This window comes from Populus trichocarpa, chromosome 2 (genome assembly GCF_000002775.5).
Source record: "Populus trichocarpa isolate Nisqually-1 chromosome 2, P.trichocarpa_v4.1, whole genome shotgun sequence".
Classification (NCBI taxonomy): Eukaryota; Viridiplantae; Streptophyta; class Magnoliopsida; order Malpighiales; family Salicaceae; genus Populus; species Populus trichocarpa.
In genome coordinates this window covers 11,740,602-11,762,217 of record NC_037286.2, presented here as the reverse complement: position 1 = coordinate 11,762,217, position 21,616 = coordinate 11,740,602, and the positions used below count along the sequence as shown (strand labels likewise).

General features: G+C 33.6%; 3 protein-coding genes across 6 annotated transcripts; 1 reads left to right on the top strand and 2 right to left on the bottom strand.

Annotated features, from left to right (window-relative positions):
- Positions 1–2,532: 2,532 nt before the first annotated feature.
- Positions 2,533–6,916, top strand: LOC7494040 (F-box protein At4g00755). Its single transcript, XM_002302525.4, has 6 exons — positions 2,533–2,681; positions 3,478–3,665; positions 4,227–4,643; positions 4,744–4,907; positions 5,728–5,846; positions 6,378–6,916. The coding sequence occupies exons 2-6, from the start codon at positions 3,539–3,541 to the stop codon at positions 6,634–6,636; spliced, it is 1,086 nt and encodes a 361-aa protein (XP_002302561.1). The 5' UTR covers positions 2,533–2,681; positions 3,478–3,538; the 3' UTR covers positions 6,637–6,916.
- Positions 6,917–8,008: 1,092 nt separating this feature from the next.
- LOC7494039 (peroxisomal membrane protein 11D) lies at positions 8,009–11,651 on the bottom strand. Of its 2 annotated transcripts, XM_024594210.2 has the most exons (9): positions 11,462–11,637; positions 10,934–11,008; positions 10,168–10,377; positions 9,753–9,827; positions 9,592–9,666; positions 9,414–9,494; positions 9,232–9,306; positions 8,971–9,144; positions 8,009–8,323 (listed from the first exon to the last, which is right to left on the bottom strand). In XM_024594210.2, the coding sequence occupies exons 3-9, from the start codon at positions 10,357–10,359 to the stop codon at positions 8,288–8,290; spliced, it is 708 nt and encodes a 235-aa protein (XP_024449978.1). In that variant the 5' UTR covers positions 10,360–10,377; positions 10,934–11,008; positions 11,462–11,637; the 3' UTR covers positions 8,009–8,287. The 2 variants fall into 2 exon arrangements, with proteins under 2 accessions (XP_024449978.1, XP_002301325.1); XM_002301289.3 differs by lacking the exon at positions 10,934–11,008 and having other exon boundaries at positions 11,462–11,651.
- Positions 11,652–13,512: 1,861 nt separating this feature from the next.
- On the bottom strand, positions 13,513–17,353 carry LOC7494038 (protein CELLULOSE SYNTHASE INTERACTIVE 3). Of its 3 annotated transcripts, none has more exons than XM_024596074.2 (3): positions 16,763–17,353; positions 16,519–16,581; positions 13,513–15,432 (listed from the first exon to the last, which is right to left on the bottom strand). In XM_024596074.2, the coding sequence occupies exon 3, from the start codon at positions 15,384–15,386 to the stop codon at positions 13,704–13,706; it is 1,683 nt and encodes a 560-aa protein (XP_024451842.1). In that variant the 5' UTR covers positions 15,387–15,432; positions 16,519–16,581; positions 16,763–17,353; the 3' UTR covers positions 13,513–13,703. The 3 variants fall into 3 exon arrangements, with proteins under 3 accessions (XP_024451842.1, XP_024451843.1, XP_002301324.1); XM_024596075.2 differs by having other exon boundaries at positions 16,519–16,575; XM_002301288.4 differs by lacking the exons at positions 16,519–16,581; positions 16,763–17,353 and adding an exon at positions 15,696–15,872.
- Positions 17,354–21,616: the final 4,263 nt, after the last annotated feature.

Below are 21,616 nucleotides of genomic sequence, written 5' to 3'. Positions count from 1 at the left end.
CGCCATCCTTTTCCTACTGAGACAGCATGTGGCGATGTGACATCGGTGAAACTTTTTTTCTCTCTCCTCAACTCAAAATTCACGATGGACATGTAAAATTTCAATATTGCCCCCTTTATTTATTGAAATTTTAACTTTTATCCTTATTCATTTGATTTTTCATTTTTGTTCTTGACTCTTTTGTAAAAAAAAATTTCAATTTTATACTTCAATCATAATTTGTGATATGCAATTTTTTTCAATTTATTTTTTGTTCTAATTTTAATTCTCACTCTTTTAATTGTCCTTTTGTTAAATTAATTTTTCTTTTCAATTCCTTTTGTTAATGAAAAATCAACGAGCATCACCAAAAATACATTACATGTGCTAATTTGACACCTAAAAAAAGGTTAAAGAGATATTCAATGGATTAATCAAGATATTTAGGCTTTATTTTCTAAAAGACTTGTGGATTCAATTTATTTTTCTACTTATATGCAGATTGAGCTTATTTTCCTAATGTGTGGTTTTATGTTAATGAGCATGGGTTTTGATCCGATCGTTGGATCAAACTAAAATTTTACTAGTAAATTCCTTATTTTCATACAAGACTTGATGCCTTGTTTTATATTTGGTTAAAACTTCATGTCAATTAGACACTGGGAAGGACTTACGATAAAGTCTAGAAGTTATGGTGTGAGATTTGTATTAATTGCCTGATTGATTTAAGATTTATTTTTCTATTTTATTTAGAGCTCTTTTATTATTTTTCAGCATTGTTTAGGATTTTTTACCTATTATAAATAAAGTTATTTAACATGTATTTAAGTTTTTAATAAAATAATAAGTGATGGACAAACTTTGATTTTAACAATTATTATTGTGTGTTGTAATAGATTTTTCTTACTTTGGTTCTTCAAAGACCTTCTCTTGACTTATTAAAAAATTAATCAATCTTCATGGCATTTTTCATATTTCTCGTTTGTTATTTTTTGTAATTGTTGGGTGGGGGTCTGGTTATTAGAGTCTTAGTATATCGATATAGGTTATCATTGTCTCAAACTTAATTCCAAACTTAATCTTAGCTTTTCAGGATTTATAATCAATTTTAACTTTAGTTATGGATTTTTATATTCACCGGGTTCATATCAAATTCACCTTTCAATCAAAAAATATATATTTGTCCTCTAATTTGTTTTTTATTTCAATTTTGATCCTCATTCTTTTAATTATCCTTTTGTTAAATTGATTTTATTTTTAATTTCACCATTCAATACAAAAAAATAGCTATTCTCTAATTTATTTTTTATTTCCATTTCCTTTTAATTTTTATTTTTGTTTTGAATCCTTTTGTATAGTTTTTATTTTCAATTTCATTCTTCAATATTTGATTGATTCAATTTCACTCTTCAATCAATAAATTTTAGCTGTCCTTTAATTAATTTTTTATTTCAATGTTGATCTCTTCAATTGATATTTTTTGTTTTGTTTTGGATCATCTTGTATAATTTTTTTCTTTTACTTCATCCTTCAATATTTAATTGATTGAGGATTATGTTTCGTTTATTTTTCAAGGTGAGGTGCTTCCAATCTAATTATGAGGTTATGAGTTTGGATAATCAACTTGAGTTGACATTGTTTTTTTTTTTATTATTTTCTTTTCCAACTTATCATTCGATATTAGTTTTTTTTTTAAAAATAGGTTTTTTTGTTTTTTTTATTTTTTTTATCGGGTTATCCCAATCACTTAACCTGAACTGCAAGTTTGACGAGTTAACTTAGGTTGACTAGACTTTTTCTGTGGAGGTCACTTTTTTTTTAAAATAAATTTTAATATTTTTATGAACATCATTTTTAATAAAAAAATTAACAATTTGGCCCGCGGTGTGGCCCTGCTAGATGTTTAGTTGTATCTATCGCAACAAAATATGATCCCATGAAATTTTTTTTTATCAGTATTTAGTACTCTTTTCTTTACAATTTAATACAAATTCATAAAAAAGGCCATTGCAAAAAGTAAAATGAAATAAAATAAAGAACGAGTTAGAAGAATCATGGTTGCTTTGACAACGTATGTGAATTGATGTTATAATAATTATGTATAAATTTAATTTTATTCTTGAAATTTTTAATTGGTAAAATATCATTTTATATTATAGTTTTTTTTTTTTTACATATTTGATATAATCACTCCTTTCCCCGGCTCTGTACCTCCTACATCTAATATTTGATGTTTTTTTTTTTTTTAAGAAAATATACGAGATTATAAAATGCTTTTAGAAAAAAAAGAGGGGGTGTTGGATAGAATAATCATACACTAATTAGTGCATGGATATCTTTAATTTGAAAAAAAAAATAAAAAAAACATTTTTATAAATAGATGGGTCTGGACCGACAAAAACTTAGTTATCTGAAATTTGGAGATGTTATTAAAATTAAAAAAAAAAAAGTTCAAAAAGAAGGGGGCTATGTAAGATATCCACTCCAACGTCCAACCCAATTATTAATAATAATAATAATAATAATAATAATTACAGATAGAAGCATCAAATTCTGTCTGTCATTTATAGACAACACAACCATTCGTCCTGTTACCACAATACCCACCAAGTCTATCTCTATCTCTAAACAAAATCTCTCGTTCGCTTTCTCTCTCTAGGGTTTGTGACAAAGAAGCACACTTTTCTTCTTCATCAACAAAGGTTAGAAATTCAAATTCCGTTTTTTACTCTCTCCCTACTCTCCCCTCTCCCCTCTCTCTCTCTCTCTCTAAAAATTGGCATTCACTGTTTTTCTCCCATCAATTTGCAAAAAACCACTCCTTTTCTGATTGCTTTTTGAAATATTTTTTTTCATGGGTTCATCCTGAAATGGCCAGTAGCATTGATTTAATTGAATTTGTTTTTTTTCTTTTGTTATGTTTAGTGATCAATGCCATCATCATCTTCATCATTGATAATCCTGATTTTACCTGTACTATTTTTATTTTTTTATTTTAAATCCTGATTGTGTATTTTTGGTTGAATTTAATGGAATTAAACTAACCCTTTTGAATTCTTCGTCTTTTAATGCGAAACTCTTCTGTCTCTTTTTTTTTGGGTCCCCTTTGAAAAAATTAAAGAGGTTTTACTCTTTTTAATGATTTCAATTAAGTTTTTTTAAGTTAAAATTAATTTCGTGAGTGATTTCAATTAATTTTTTTGAAGTTAAAATTAATTACGCGAGTGATTAGGGAATAAAATCTAATTATTCAGCTTGTAGAAGGTCCCAGTCCCTGATAGCTTCTTGGAAGCTTGTGGTTCTCATGATTTTGTTTGACTTTGAATTTGACATAAGGGCTTTTGGCATTTGTGTTGTTATAGGATGGTTAGATGAGAGTGAACTGAAGCTTTAAATATAAGCATTTGGTTATTTCAATATTGGAATGTACTTGAACTGTTGATGTTATTTAATGAAGTTGTTAGTAATGCGTTGTTTTTTTTTCTTCTTTTGAATCAGCTTTTGAGGTTCAAAAAAAGAAAGCACGGTGTTGTTAGTGAATTGGTTTAAGCCGTTTAAAATGGAGATCCGTATGGATTTCTTGGACTGGCTTGACCATGACACGTCGATGAAGATTCTTAGGTGTTTGGAAGATCCGGCTGATCTTGTCCGTGTTAGTTCTGTCTCTCGTTCTTGGCGACATTTTGGTGAGTATTTAGTGTTATTTTGTTTAGACTAAACTCTTTTAAGCATTTTGCATCTACAGAAACTCATTGCAAGAATGATTGTGCTCTCTAAGTGATCGTCTAGTTTCTGCCAATGGAAAAAAGTAGATGGCATTTGTTGCAATGAATGTTGGTTGGTTCTTGGTCTGTTGAGATTCTTTCCTTGTGTTTTTCTAGTCATTTTAGGTTTTAAACAATAGTTATCTCTTTCATATAGAAATTTATAATTAATTAATTTTCCGGTAGCTGCAATTTAGTTAGATTCTCCCCGAGGTTCATTCATGCAATTGTCCTCAAGTTCTATTTTAAGGGACAGTTTTCAATTATTTCTTAAGATTGATCCTAGTTGTTTTCAACCTTTCTATATATAATGAATTCATTGTTTGATAGTTTTGGAAAAGATGTCTTGACTACCTTCTCAACTACAATCTTCATTGAAATTTTAGTGATGGTTGCAGGGTTTGGCTGGTGGAAGTTTCCCTTTAACATTGAATTTTGCTGTGGTTATGGAAATGTTTTGATTTGTTTTGGTTTGCTTCGCAGTGATTGCAAATGGTCTTTGTAAGCAGCTGTGCTTGAGAATGTTTCCTCACTTTCTTAGAGTTGAATGCGTCATTGAACCCGGTTGTGATATTGAAAAAGCTTCGGAAGTTGGATGTAGCAAATTTGTGGAATGGGAAACTCTGAAGAGGGAGCATAAAGTGTATGCCTTTTTACTTCAAGGGTGCATGTCATTTCCTTTCGGAAAGTGCATTTTGGATGCAATAAGTGCTTCTAGCACTGATAATTATCCAGAGGAAAGCATTCGTAACACTGTGCAACAAGGAGGCCCTATTGAAAGCAGAGCTTCATACTGGTCGAGTAAAGGACAACGTGATGCTGCAGTGCCTGAGACACTTGTGTATAAACTGGTTGCTGATATCTGTGTTATTACTGAAATCAATATACAACCTTTCAAAGGTTATTCTTCTGATACACTTAATCAAATTCATTCACTCTCTCAATTTGTTTTGACCTTCTAGTAGTCATTTATTGAGGTATCATATGGTTTTATGATCAGCTTATTTTCAGCGGGGTTCACCTATATATTCAGCCATATCTGTGCGGTTTCATATGGGTTATCCCATACACCCAATGGGTGATCCCTTGGGTGAACCATTGGATGACTCTGCTGATGACAAGTTCATATGGACATACTCTTCACCAGAGTTTCCAATGGCCCAGGTATGTCACTATGTCTTCCTTTATTTTTGTCATGATGAAGGTGGTGTGATTTATTTTCTTTTCTTAACTAAAACACTACCTATATCAATGTAGCCACGGAACTGCCTTACTATTAGCTACAGTTTCTTTATCAATTCAATAAGTGGAGCTTATGTAAAAGATCATAGTGAAATATTGATTGACATGGGCACAGGTGTGGCATTCTATATTCAGGCATAGTATATGGATCCTTTTGTGGGAAATTGTGGCAATCTAAGATATGTAGACATGGAGTTGGGATCCAATATGTAGACACAGCAGCATGCATCTGTGTTGGTTACTTATTGCAGGAAACCTTGGGGAGTAAATTAAGCAATGTAATAGCCAAGTTTTTCACAGACAAATGCAAGTAGCGACCTTTCATTTTGCAATCCCAAAGGATGTTCCTAAATCCCAAGTAACATGATCATAAACCATATACAGTGATTGATTTTGTCTTTTTTTGTAGTCTGTGATAAAAGAACAGGAACAGTAATTGGAATTACAAACTCTTTGAGAACACTGAATGGTAACTTAAACCCCATAGAGCTGTCTTCATGTAGCAAGAGAAGATTCTGCATTTTAGAATTTTCTGTAAAGAGAACAATATTTTCTGTTATCTTTAATGGCTTCTATGATTTCTATCCTAAATATTTCCTTTGTCAGCTGCTCTGTGTCTGTGTCTATATGTGTGCTTGCTTGGGGCATGAGCTCCTATTCACGTGCTTTTGAGTAATTACAACTTTCTATTACTGAATTCTCAACAGAATTCCTAATTTGTCAAAGCCTTCTACATGAACAGGAGAGCAGCTTGCAGAACTTCAGGCTTCCAGAACCAGTTGTTTGCATTGGTGGGATTTTGCAGATTGAGCTGCTGGGAAGGGTTCAGAGGCAGGAAATGGACGGTTTGTTCTATATATGGTTTGTTCAACCCACTCTTCTTTAGCGGTTTTATTTTGGTGTTGATATATATTATGCTGCCCCACCCACATAATAGTGAGATTTATGGATGGTTATCATGGTGGATCTCACTTTTATGTGAGTAGGATCACTACTCTAGGAACTCTCTCTCTCTCTCTCCACACACATCCTTGCGTGTGCGAGAGGCTTTTCATGGTGTGCTAGTCTCCTTGAATATGTTCAAATAATAGTGTTAATTCCAGTGACCAGGCTTGATTCCCTGCATGTGCGTAAAATTTGATGAGGTTAAGTGTTGGCCAAATCTTTGTTGTGGGAATAAAAATAGAAACTGTCTTGGTGACTTTGCCAATTGATAATTTTTTTCAAAATTTTTGTCAGCCTTTAACATCTGAAAGTTAAAAGAAACTATTCCTTAATGCAGAGCTATTGCAATTGTTACCCTGTACCACCAGTTTGCAGTGTGCTGGAATCAGGACTGCCGACTATCATGTATGGTTTCTGTTTTTAATGCACTTTCTTGTTGTATTGCAGCGTGGCTCAAGTTCAAGTTAAAGGTAGGCCATTATCACCAGCATTTGGTGTTGAAATGCTTGGACCTTCAGGAAAGTTTATACTGAAAGCCGAGAGTTGTAACCCACCAAGCTTACCTGATGAGGACTCCTCATATCATGGTGGACATTTGCATGGGCGTGTTGATTGGGAGCAGCTTATGAATGTGTTGAGGGGAGAAGGAGACTTTGAATATGATTGGAATTCAGAGGATGAAGTGGATGATGAGTTAGCATTCTAACCTGTCATCTATCTATAATAATTATAACCTACCTTTGTTTATTTTACCATCCCTTCTGGGCTGAGTAACTAGTTGGTATCCTGATCTATCTAAGCGAGAGTGACTATGCTGGAAACCTTGCCAGTCCTTTCTGCCAAGTTGGTGTATAACCCTTGTGCTAAGCATCCCAAGTTTTTCGGTTTGGTTTTTATTTTTACTCTTCCGCTCTTAAGAGTTGTTATATATGTATATCATTTTGGTTTACACTCGATTAAGAAGCACGAAGATCTTGTTACGTGCATGTGGTGGTGTTGATTTTTCTTTTCAGTTCGTAGTCACAATGGGAATGTGCTAATATCGGAAGACAGGTTTTGCTGTTAAAGTTGTTACTCTCAATCATGTTCAAATAAATAAATAAACCCCTCTCTTATCTCCATTAAGCACATACAGCCCCTGGTAGTGAGCTTGTGTCCATCTCTGCTCTACGCGGCTAGCCTGGTTTAAGAGGGAAAGACATGGTGGCTGATTTAAGGAGGAATCAATCTGCATGCCACTATCTGACGTCACTGAGATTGAAGGTTGCCGAAATGTTAAAGAGCCTATCGAAATCCCTTGTTTTTTTTTCCTATTGTCTGTACATTGTTAGGGTTTTACTTGAATGTGATATTATAGACATGTCCCCACCCAAAAAATAAGGGTTAAAATGAAAAAAAAAAAGAGGGGTTAAAATGAAAAAAAAAAAACTAACATATTTGTTACACCGTGTTTTTAAAAAAATTTAATATTTTTTTTTCTAAAATTTAATATGATTTGTATGTTTTGAATCGTTTTAATTTACTGATATTAAAAATAATTTTTTAAAAATAAAAAAATATCATTGTCATGTATTTTAATACAAAAAAATTATTTTAAAAATAATCATTACTCTACTGCCAAGCACCTTTTCAAATGGCCGACCTCTTTTAAGAAAGAGGCAAATTTTGCTAGCTTAGCGGGCCTGTGGTTTTTTTCCGGCAACAATTTCAATGCTCGCAAAACTTCCAACGCAAAAAAAAAAAAAAAAAAAAAAAAAAAAAACCCCTCTTTAGGTGACAAAAAAAATGGAGGATTTATAATAGCATCTTAACTGATGGAGAAGGGGACAATCTAACAAAAATAACGAGAAACAAATACCTCATCAACAAAACCAAACACCCAAGTAAGCAGAAACAAAACATAAAATGTATACCACCGAGCTTAGATGATGATGTTTGGCCAGGTAGGTTGACTTGAACATAATCATTTATACGAGAATTATGCACGCATGTGGAAAAGCCAAAAAAATGCCACCCTACTTTAGGCATATGTGCAAATCTGTGATTAGTTTAGTGTAGAGCCCTCCCCAAGACAAACATTAGCAGGTCAGCTGGCCGGATATGATTGTAGAGTAAAATACTAACCAGATTACATTCGCTGAATTATCATTACTACTGCAAGATAGATTGTAACGGACTGTGAATTGTGACTAACAAGGGTGCTGAATAACAGAGAACTAGATAGGTAAATAACCTTCCAGGTCACCCACAAGATGGCAAGAAGCTAAAAAGCTTTACACCAACACGGGTTTATCACAAAGTTCAAATAATTATTGAGATGACATTTTTGACTTCTTGAGCAGAACAGGCTCGTGTCTTCAATTTGTCTTTGGCTTTTGTGGTGATGGAAGCAACTGCATGGCAGAAAGAATATCCATCAGTAAAGAGCGCGCGCATCACCAACCAAAACTTTGGGGAACTTCAATTTTAAGAAACAAAATCCAAATAAAGCAAGTTCAACCCAGCAGTGCTTCATACAATGCATGCACATTCATGGTAAAACTGTCCCTATCACTCAGACACTCAAATACTCAGATGAGCGCACTCACACATCACAGCACCCTTCTCCCTCATTTGGTTAGAACTGGTTTGATTGCCAATATCACCGCCCCTCATCATACGTCAGGGCAAGATGTTGTTTTAAAGAAAATATTTGATGTGTGCTATCAAAACAGTTTACTATGTTGAAATGATGACCAAAAAAATAATTAACTTAAAAAATGCCAATTAAATATAGTTTATGAAAAGCAAAGCAGTTTTTTTTTGGTTGTTCAGTAATAGCAAAATGTACTCTATAAAAACTAAAAGCATCAAATTTACACTGACACTATTTGGAGATGCAATGGGAGTAAGCAAAGGGGGTTAAGAGCCGAAATTGAATCTTGGATTGGGCAGGAGATATGCTTTAGCGGGCAATCCATAGCCAATCTCAAAAAAGTAAAGTAATATACTGATGATTTCCCGGTTACCAATGAAAACAGTGCATGAGAAGAATGGATACCTGGTAGCAAGAGATTAGAGAGGTAACAACTCCAAAAGCTCCTGTAACACGAGGAGTGACTTTCTTGGGTGCCAATTGAAGTAGCCCAACAGCAACTACAATGTCCATGGCTGATTTGACAAGGGCTAGAGACCTTTCATTTGATTTTTTAAGTTTGGCACGGTATTGCTCATTCTGTGCTCAAAAAGGACCACCAATAAGAATGCCTTATTACATGAAAGCATTTAAACAATCAGCCTGATATGACAATGATGTACATACATGATGTTTTTCACCATCCTTAAGCTCCTTCTCTAACTTCTTCATTGACACAGAAAGCCTCCCAAGCTCCCCAACCTGATGTGGAAATGGTGGAAGATGTCATAGAAATCATCTTCAGCTTGCAAAAAGGCGCTCATTCCCTCAATTTCCAAGAGAAGAAAAGGAAGTGAAAAGCTACAAACCTCAACCAAAGTAGTACAAATTGAGGATCCCATCCAACAGAAAAGGGATATTCGGCCAATTAGGTCAACACGTTCTTTGTTCTGTAAATATCAAGACTTCTCAGGTTTCTAACTAATGCTTCTCATATAATTTCATTCTGAAACATTAAAAGATTAAATAGAGTGGAGCATTTCATACCTTGTAAATGCCACTTCTTCCAAGCCAAACAATTTGATCAAGAAACAAGAAAGTTGACAACAACGCATTTTTGGACTGAAATAAGCATCCAATTGTTAAAGTCACCACCATGAAGACAGTGATACTGTAACAAAAACATTTTATTAACAAATCATTCTTACCTTTCCCAATAAAACGAGAGGCAAGGGGGTCCCTTGAGAAACTGGACTAATAAGACCATGCAGGTCATTGACAAACTGCAATTGGACAAGATCAAGAAGCATATGGTAAAATTTGCCAAATCATAAATACAAGAAGAATAGCTTTCATTCCTCTTCATAGAATGACCACATGAAACACTGCCAAATGTAGGTCCTTCAGCATTTTCATTCATTCCACTAGTTCTTTCTAGGAACAAAAATGGACAACCAATTTAAAGTACCTTTTCGGCTTCCATTTACTGAACAATTATACATGTTTTTGGTTACAGAAAGAAAGACAGGAAAAAGTTCTACATTTCCTAGATTTGAAGGGATATAAACAAAGCCAGATGTAATTCCACTTAACCATATCTAATGTTATATCATATAACTCTACCTTAAAAAGACGAAAAACTTTCCGAGCTAAGCTGGTTGATTTGTCAACATTTTGGGCAGTACCAGGCTGTCCATCGCTCAAGAATTTTGAACCATATTGAATTGCCCGGCAAATCTTGTCCCTGGCTTCAGCCTTATTCAGATACAGAACTATAAGAGCAAGTTCTGCTCTAGTTGCATCGAGTGTACTCATCTTTTATCTTGATCAAACCTGCAAAATCAATTAATGACCTATCCTTGGAACTCAAGAAGTAATAGAGTTTAACATAATTAAACATGGACAAAGCAAACATTCCATCATGAAAAAATGAAGAGAAATGCAAAAACAAAACTCAGAAAAATCATCTCTATGGAAAGAAATTCTCGGGGTCCTTTCTTCGATTGTGCCAATGGCTGTTTATTACAAAAAACAATGTCCTCTAAACAATCTTTTAACAAATTCAACAAAGTAAAGCTATAATAAATTGTCTAAATCCAATAAACATAAGATAAAAATCATAGCAGTTATCAGATTAGGAACACTCATTCCTTGACTATAATTTCAAAACGAAATCTTTTAAACCTAATCCGCACAATAGAGAGCAATTGAGGCGTATACTTATAGCACCTCAAACTTTACTTTGATATATCATAGACAAGCAACCCATGCAATCTTCTTTAACAGCAAAAAAAACAATTCCAGTAGACTAGCACTAGTTTCTGTCATAGTTTCTTTAACACCAAACACACATAACTCTTAATGAAACAATTCTCAATTTAAAACTGACCAGGTTCCCAAACTCTTTAGAAATTGAAGATTCTAAGAATCTAGTGAATTCAAAGATTGTATGCCTTTGGCCTTCCTAGTATAGAGAAAAATAATAAAAAAGAAAACGGTCAATAAGAATTCAAGCCTGAAATAATGTTACTGACCTGATTAAACAAAAATATTATATCTAGCTGAGCCCGTATAAAAAAAGAAGAAAAAAGACAACAACAGTAGAAGCCAAAGAAAGAAACAATATTTGCTTTTGAACCTGACAATCAGTGATTCACATCAAGAATGCAACAAAAAGAAATCAACTTTAGAACACCCAAATAAAAGTTAAGACAGATAGCAACCTCAAAGTCATCAGCAATAAAGTTGCAATGATTAAAATAACTAAGTAGAAACGAACATGAACATGCTCTAATAAATAAAGACCAAAGCTTGACCACAGAAAAAGCACAGATGAAGAATCAAACACAGGGGGTTCGCAAATTCACTATTTCTAAGGAGAAAGAGAAGAGAGAGAGAGCGTGTGTGCGTGTAATACCGAAGGGAGTGCCCAGATGGATATGGCCTCGAAATTCACAATCTCTCCTTAGCCGTCTCTCTCTACAAAAGCATTGGGACTTTGTTCTTAAAGAGATAGAATTGGCAATTGCGCTGCAACCAGTGTTTTTTAAGTTTCTATATATCAGCTAATGATAGACCATGACAAGGCCATGTTTGGTGCGCTCTCTCCCAGGACTAAAATACAAAATTAATTTGTTGGGCTCCTTTTTATTCACTTCCTTGTCTCTGCATGAAGTTCGAGCCATCTCTCAAATTGGTTTATCCAACATCTACGGCTCTGATCACATGTACGTGTCATTAAGTGAAATATTTTGTGTGAAGACCGATGATGATGTGTATAGGTAGGCTGATTTTAGACAGTGCGGTGGCTTTGCACGCAGCCCAATATGGGAATTGCTGGGTAATGATAAGATCGGAGGGGGCTGTGATCTGACTAAAAATAGGGAATTACGGGCTATATCATAATTTTTATTTATCAGAAAAAAATAAAATATTTATAAATTATTTATCGATTCAAGTGTATAATTTATTATTCAATAAAAAATAAAATAATTAATATATACGTATTTAAAGCATGTATGATTTTATTAAATAACAAAATAATAAATATTATAAGTTGTTTTCTATTAATATTAAAAATATATATCAATCATGTTGTATTAATAAATCTTATTTTTAAAAAAATATTAGTTTCGAATAAATTTTAAATTAAATTTAATAATATTCATCCTTTATCTATACATTCAAATCAAATCCGGATTAATATCTACTAATTTCAACTCAAATCTTCATCTCTACTAAAATCCATGATCCCGCAACGATAAAGTTAGCCTTGAATTTTTATTTTTATTTTTATTTTGCCCTTTAGCAACAGGGCGAGCCCAAGAAGGTCCAAACTTTGTGGGCAATAAATAAGCCCACTGAATCTTAGTTGGGCTGCTTTATATAATTTTGGTGACAGTGGTCGGTAGGGAGCTATTGACTCAGGTTTTTACCATATTTATATATTAAAGAAATTAAATATTTATATTCGGAGAACTACATTTTTCCCATGTAATTATTTTTCTTACCGGCTTGCAAATTAAACTAGAGGTAGAGTAAGGACGATAGTGTTCGGGAATGTGTTCTATGTAGTGTTTTATAAAGATTTAAATTTATTTTTATATATTATTTTAATATACTAATATAAAAAAAATAAAAAACAAAAAATATTATTTTAATATATTTTTAAAAAACATTACCGCGCGTACTCTCACGCAATCCCGAATACATCACATGTTAGCTGCTGCCCATTCATTTTAAACGACGGACGCTGAAGGGTAAAAAGGTACCACGGTGGTGGGGCCAGGACATCAGTGCTTTAATCTACTTTTGAAGTCTACAACCGACAACATATCTTGGAAAGGTCGCATTTATATCTTCAATTTTACAGGTGCACAGCTAACATAAATGAAGTACGGGGATTTTTTTCGAAAGGTGGGATCTTTGGCTGCGTTTATCTTCTGGGATTAGCTTGTGGATACAAATTTAAATCACAAAAAACAAAAAGGAAGGCCTCGCCTTTTTGCTTCATGGACGATTGAAATGATTGAGGTTTCTTTCTGGCGCAACAGGGCCTTGACAGCAAATTTGAAGCATCAATGAGTGGTTCTGCTTATTAGTCTTAACAGCACTGTGCATCAAGCACACTAGTTGGGGCACAATCATTTCCTAACTATTGAAGACGACAATGTTTTCTTTGTGGGAATCTTTGACACCCCCAGTTGTGGATGGCAGCCCAAGAGAGACTTCAACGAAGAACCCTGAAGCTGATCAGCTGCGTTGCCTTGCAGAGGCTTAAATCACCGGTTGGAACATCTTCCATTCCTTCCACAACTAAAATATGACAGCTACAATGGTCTGCCTATGGCATGAAGATCTTTGATCTATCCAAACATAAAGAGAAGTTGAGTAACAGAAAGAAATGGGGCCGGAAATATGATGGCTGCAGTGCTGTCTGCGTGCGAAATATGGAAGCTAGAAGAAGAATAAAAGAAGCATAACCGCATAAGAGGTTTCTTATGTATTTTTATAAATAGAACATCGATTGCATAGATTAGCACACTTTTGAGTGCTCTCAGCTTGTCATTGACTACTTTGTTTAGTACAGAGAATTAAACGGTGAATACATGAAGGAAAAGGGAAGAGAACTTGTCATACAAAAGTAGATTTTCGTCTCTCTATTTCTTACCGAACAAACTTCTTAATTTCCTTTTTTCTAATCGCTCGAGTAGCTTTTTAGCGCCAGGGATGTCCATCTCAGTAAGCTTCTTGAGATATCCAATCGCTCCATATGAAATCATCAACCTCTTACGTTTCTTACTCGAAGCGAGTGATGCAAGGGACGCTACAGCATATTTCTTTGCAGTGTTCTGTGGACTTGGATCAAGCAATTGCACTAGATTTGGCACACTTTTATCATCCCTTTTAACTTCTCTTCGGTTGTGGGAAAGGGATACCAAACTCGAAATTGCTTGCGCAGAAACCTCTCTAACACTGTTTGATTTAGCCTCGAGCAATTTTATAAGAAGAGGGATGCACCCAGCTTCACCCACCAATTTTTTCATATCTGCTGATGTGCAAACCCTGCAAATTGCAGTTGCAGCAGCCTGTTGGGCACCCAGTGATCCAGACCTGAGCACATGAACCAAACGGGGTAGAAAACAATAAGATACCAGCATTTCCATTGAAATTGAGCTAACCAAATTCCTTAATGCCCCAACTGCAGATTCTTGGGGTAGTGGACCATCAAGATATACCAATAGACTTCGAATTCCGCCTTCTGAAATAACAGCTCTTTTCAGATTGTCATTGCTGGCAGTGAGATTCTGCAAGCATTCTGCTGCATATTCTTTTGATCCCAATAAAATCCCGCAATCTAGGAGATTGATCATTACCTTCACGATCCCTTCTTCAGCTAGATCTTGTCGAACCTCAGGGACAGCTGAGATATTCTTCAACGTGCAAGCCGCTGCAGCCTGTGAAACAGAATCACCAGTTCGACAGATCTCAATCAGTGGTCGAACACCACCATGCCCAACAATTGCCCTGGCTGTTTCTGTTGACATTGACAATCTCTGGAGAGAAATTGTAGCCTTCTCTTTGCCCACAGTGCTGCCTGACTCAACAAGCCTTATGAGAGGTGGCAGAACACCCTCTGAAACAAGCCAATTCTCACAGCTTCCAGATTCTGCAAGTGAGCAGATTGCAGTAACAGTCTTTTCTCGAATGCAAGGAGAAGTTGCTGTTAACAACTGGACTAAAGCAGCAATGTTGCTCCGCCCCATAACAGCCAAAACAGTCTTTTCATCCTCTTTCATGACCTCAACAAGCGTGTCGAGAGCTCTATGCTTCGCCTCCAAGTGCCCAATCTGAAGCCGGGCAAGCAATTCCCTTGTATTGCTGTGAATAGCAGCCTCAGGTTCTGTTGATGAGCCAGCCACAGCTGAAGGCATAGTAGCCTCGCCAAGCACCCCAGTCTTGATCAAAAGTCCACAATCTCGTAAATTCAAATCCAGTTTACCAGATAAAGCATCAAGATCACTCTGCGTCCTAAGCTTACCACAATAATTCTCACCCATACATAAGATTGCCAATTCAATTGCTTCTTTGAGTGTTTTTGACACAGCCTGCAATTGCTCCTTGCAAAGAGAGTTCTTGGAGAAGCAAGGGTGGCTTGACAAATCCGATAAACGCGATGGGATCTGCTCCAACTTGGAAATTATCATCTTCCATCTACCAGGAAAGCCCTTAACCTCCCTGGCCTTGTCAACGGCTACAGGAACAAGCTCTTGTGCATGACATAACCAGTCTTCAACTGACTGAATATCAACCACAACTTCTTTCCCTCTATCTTCCACCATGATTTCTAATGTGTACGGATCAAAGTGGCCACCAGAGCTGCAATAACTGAATTACAAAGAGAACCAAACCTTAAAGTGAGGACCTGGGCATTAAGAAACGAGGAAGGAAATGATATTTGCTTAGAAAATTCAAAGGTAGTGGGGCAGTTAAAGTCATCATACATAAATTATAAACTAAGGTTACTGGTTCTTTAAAATAAACCACAAATACAAATCAAATACGCTAACATCAAGGGCTTCGAGAATCTTGCATGATCACACAAAGCTTGTTTAACTGAAAACAAGACTTGACCAACCAAATCAAAGTACCCTTTAAGATGCTCCCACAAATCATTTCCATGGCTTTTTAAGTGATCATTAAATGCCAACTAAAATTAAACCTAAAAGAATGCATATCCAGCAAAACACGAAGCTGTTGTAATTTATTATGGATCGACTCGTGAAATTGAAAGAACTTTCTTTTTTGAAGACTAAAAAATATTGCCGTCCTATTAAGACATAACACTATGCAAATACCAAAACACCCTTTCGAATACAATCTTGTGCTTGACAACTACTACGGGCCATCCGCACTTGTCAAAAATGCTTTTTTTAAAATTTAATTTTTTTTTAATGTTTTTAAATCGTTTTGATACGTTCATATTAAAAATAAATTTAAAAAAATAAAAAAATATTATTTATATATATATTTTTTAAAAAAACATTTTAATATATTACCAAACACTTCCTCCCACGTCGTGCTGAAGGGTACAATGGGAAGTGAAAGAAAAAATTTCTGAAACTTTACTTTTCAACCATGAAGAAGGTAGAACATGGGTATCAGATTTATCTTCTAAGCTTTGTTAAGGTGATCTTGATTGATATCCAATGGTCAAGATTTCATTTTTGGATAAAAAGTTGGATTCTAGGCTGTGTATTGCCATTTTTATCCCCGTAAATAGAGAGCTAGCTGGTTCAGAGAGAGAGAGAGAGAGACTTTCCTTTGAAGAGAAGTTACAAGTCTCTATCTACATTTGTAATATACATAAGGTGTATTTAAATTCTTCAAGATTGATTCAATACACCAGCCCCACTACAAGTTCATTTTTATTTTGAAAAAGAATTCAAATCAATAAATGCAAAATAAATATACCTCAATTAGATTTGACCTTCCTCGACATTCAAAGACCTCCACAATTCAAAGCCACTCCTGTCTCTACGAGAAGAAAATGATACAGTAAGAGAATGGAACCATTAATTATGTGAACTGACTGATCTTCAAAAACCAGATAAGAGAACCCAATAAGAAGGGGGGGGAAAGCAAAAGGGGAAAAAGATCACTTCTTTTTTCCAAATAGGATCATAAAAAGCAAAAGAAATCAACTCCAAGAACCAACCTTTACGCCTCAGGAATCAGAATTTGTCATCTCTCCAGAAAGCAACAACCAGCTGTATAGCTTGATCTTCAACTTCTCTCCCCTTTTCTCTCTCAGTTGAAACCTGAACTGCTTCTAAAGTTCAATAACTCACAACTCTTGTCTTCAAGACTCAAACTTTATCGAAACCAGAGCTGTTTCTCTCTCGATTGAAACCAGAAACTCGCTAGGAGGAACAACAACTTTGCCTTCAAGACTCAAACTTCGTGCAAGCTAGAATTGAGTAGTGCCTCCAGAATGAACAATTAAAACCAGTTTGATCTTCAAAAGCAAAGGAATCCCACTCTCACTCACTGAGAATGAGGAATGCCCAGAAGCTGCTTTTGTTTGAAAATACAGAAACTGACACAAACGGTCGAAATCATTGTAAGAAAATAAAAGAAAAGGAAGAATCTAAGAAACTAGCAGGTCAAGTTTGAATGTATACACTAGCAGACACAAGAGAGCATGACAAATATACTAATAACAATCACATTCAAAAATCAAACTCTCTCCCTCTTTCTCTCTCTAGAACTGTTTCTCTCTCACTCGGCTACTGGTAATAATGTGTCAGGCCTCTCTGTGTGCTAAAAAACATTATTTTACTACGGAGTGTCCTTTCACAGAGAGAAGTTTTGTTGGGGGGTAAAATATAGTTAAGATTCTGTATTTTAAAGAATCATCACATTGATCCCTCTAGTTTTATAATATATAACTTGATCCTTCAGTCAGGTTTGCTTAAAGGAGGGACAAATGAGGTGAGTTTTAGATAGAGTTTACGGGCATTCAATTTTTTCTGTCAACCCTAAAAGGGATCATTATAAGATTGGGCTTTAAACTAGTACAGCTGATTTGTTAATTTTTCAAACTACTAGATTAGAGTTTTGCTCTCTGTCTAGACAGAGAGGGTTAATCGTGGAGCATGATTAATGGATCATTCGGCTGTGATTGTTTCTCAAATAGGGCATTTGACTGTAGAGATGTGGGTGAAATTTGAATGTGATTTTATTTTTGGAAATATTTAAATAGGCCATTGAGGAGGTGGAGTTTTTATTTAAGAAAAAAAATTATCACATTTCAAATTTTTTGAAAAATAGTACATTTCGGTTAAAATCACTTATAATAATTGTGATTTTAAAAAAATTCCCTGTGAATAGTGTGAATAGTGATGTTTTAAAAGGTTTCAAAGATGAAGAAAGATAGAAAAAAAAAAAAAAGAGAGAGAGAAAGAGAAAACAAATGAGAATCTAAAAGTGTACATCAAAGCTTTAATAACAACATTATTAATATTATTAAAAAAAATAATAAGATGAATTCAATTACATCAAAAAAAATCATTTATACTTTTTTTCTTCTTGTGAATCATGAGAGCGCCTAGCACTTGGAAGAGCACACGTCGTCCAAAGATAAATGAGCCCCCACCTTTTGAAAACACTTGTGATACACTCTAGTCATCATTGTTAACTTTTCAAGAAGTCATTGAATTCATCTCACCATGGTCTTTTCAACAGTATTGAGAGTATTGTGATCAAAATTTTAGTGCATCTAAAAGATTTTGTTCATTTATTTTTTTTAGGGTTGAGAAGGTCAATGCCACGCACCTGGTTTTATTTTAAGCTCAAATAGATAGTATATTATTTGCTTTAGCCTTTTTTTATATAATAAATGGGCAGCACATCATTTATCTGGACATGTAATATGTCATCTATTACAATAATTATCGAACACCTTTAATGTTTAAAAAATTAAGAATTAGGTATATTTGATTATTAAATCCAAATTTCAACTTGTTTTCACTTAAAACACTAAAGAACATTATAGGAATCTTAATAACTCAATTTTCAACCCCTAAACACATTGTAATTAGTCTCCATACTTAAAATCAATCAAACTAAACTAAAAACGATTTGGAGATTGTAATATATATTTATTTTAGTATAGTATGGTTAAAATCCCAAACAACTTTTATTGAGCTCTTATTTTCTAGAAAAACCTATTGATACGATCTTTACTGAATATATATATATATATATATATATATATATATCTTGACCCATACATCACGATCTTTACTGAAAAAATAAAATAAATGAGAAATATTAAGGGCAAACATGAAAGTGAAAAGGGTCGTAATCAGACAGTACCTGAAGAATCCGATTCACAATTTTCTTGCCGGGAGAGGAAGGCATGTTTCTACGATTTATTATATCTCAAGTAACAAAGGCAAATTAAGAGACATGGGTGTTTGATCCCACGTTTTAACAGTAGTCTTTAAAAAATTTAATTTTTTTATATTTTTAAATAAAAAAACATTTAAAAAAACAAATGCTATCACTGTTCTTAAACTTTTCGCAAATTTACTATCCAACTTTATTATAACCAGACACGCACAGTGCATCGACAAGGCAACATATATAATGAGCTCAATGATGAATTTGAAGTTCAAATCTCCTGACTCAAAAGGGTTGTCAACGAGAAAAGGGTTGTACCGTTGAGTATAATCGTGTTGTTGGGATTGAAATTGTGTTTTTTTTTTAAATAAATTTTTTTGTTTAATATTAATTTTTTAATATTTTTGAATTATTTTGATGTGTTGATGTAAAAAATAATTTTTAAAAAATAAAATATATATTATTTTAATATATTTTTTAACAAAAAACACTTTAAAAAACAACTATTACCACACTCATAAACACCTCCCAGAAAGTATTATTATAACCTATAGTTACCTCAATAATTAAAAGGCAATATTCCTTGCAATATGCTTTGTCGAGTAAAATAAATCTTCCCATCTCAGTGGCATGCCACTGGTACTACTTTCCTAGTGAAGTAACATCCAAATCACAGCTACTTAATAACATCTAGCACGAATATTATTAGTTCCCTAGAGGAGCCATAATCTTATATATATATATATATATATATATATATATATATATATATATATATATAAGAAATGGGCATTAGAGGAAAGTCAAGTGACTGTAAAAGGAACAGTGACCATTCACAACCGGCAGCAGTAGAACCGAGAGCAAGCTAGCTTTCTTTTTTTGTAGAGGGGCAAGAGCGAGTGTACCAAGACGCGTGGATGCATAACTGGAGCGTAACGCTGTGCATGTCGGCTTTATGCAACATTTTGGCTTTTTCTATGCCCACCTGCACACCATACTCACTGCTCCTTCTCATAAAATCCCTTCTCTTGTCTTGTTATTATTCTGCAAATCTCTCCGTTTACATAATTATATCCTTTTACAAAGGTTTAAGAGGGTTCGATTTCTTAATTTTGGTTAAAATATCCTTAAAAACCATAATTTTGCATGGTTTCTTTTTTAATTTCCATATATATACATATTAATTTCGATATATAAAAACAGGGGCCATGATAATTGAAGTGGTTATGTAATGATTAGCTGTTGTTAATGCTAACAACTCCTTGACCTCACATAAGAAGCGTTTTTAATATTGAGGTCAAAACATTATTTATTTAAATTATATATATATATATATATATATATATATATATATATATATATAGTATTATATACAGCGGATGCATTTAAGAGAGATTCTTGGCTTTTCATATAGAATGCCAGTGGGGGCCCTTTAATAGACCAACTAACTAATGCTTTAAAAGGTTTTACACAAAAAAACAAAGGGAGCTACGACATTAACAAATATACTAAATATTGTGGGGGATTTACTGTTTCTTCACACACAAAATACTGTGGATTACAACAATAATCCACAGTGTTTTTTCTCTTTTTTTTTTAATAACTTTTCCTTCTTTTTTTTTCTTTTTTTTGCAAAATTATTTTTTTCAACTTTCTTATTTTTTTCTTATTTTTTCATTTATTTTTTTTCCAATTTTTTTTTGTTGATTTTACCTTTTAAATATTGACCTGGTTTAAATTTTTACTTTGTAATTTTTTTTTAAATACTGTGGATTGCTGCGATGTTTTTCCACTTAGTTTTTCTATTTTACTTTTTTATTTTTCAAAATTATATTTGTCGATTTTTTTTTAATGTTGAGCTGATTGAGAATTTGGTTTTGTAATTTTTTTCTTTAAAACATTGTTGATTGCTACAGTGTTTCTCCGCATGGTTTTTTTCCCTCCAAAATTATCTTTATTTTATTTTATTTTTTAATATTGAGCTGGTTAAAAATTACAGTTACAATATGTGAGGAAAGCACTATAACTTTTTTGAAAATTACTGTCCATTGCTACAGTGTTTTTTCCCATATGGTTTTTTTTATAATTTTTTTTTCAAATTATCCTTTTTAATTTTATTTTTTTAATATTGAGTTGTTTGTGAATTACAATTACAAGTCATTACAAATAAAGCTATTATACATATAACTATACCGTGTGGGGGATTCACTGTTCCCCCACTCACAAAACATTGTGGATTACAACAGTAATCCACAGTGTTTTTTCTCTTTTTTTTTTTGGCTAACTTTTCCTTTTTTTTTTTATTTATTTTTTTTCCAAAATTATTTTTGTTGATTTTACCTTTTAAATATTGACCTGGTTAAAATTTTTGCTTTTTTTTTTTTTAAATACTGTGGATTGCTGCGATGTTTTTCCACTTAGTTTTTCTATTTTATTTCTTTATTTTTCAAAATTATATTTGTCGATTTTTTTTTTAATATTGAGCTAATTGAGAATTTGGTTTTGTAATTTTTTTCTTTGAAACATTGTTGATTGCTGCAGTGTTTCTCCGCATGGTTTTTTTCCCTCCAAAATTATCTTTATTTTATTTTATTTTTTAATATTGAGCTGGTTTAAAATTGCAGTTACAATATGTGAGGAAAGCACTATAACTTTTTTTGAAAAT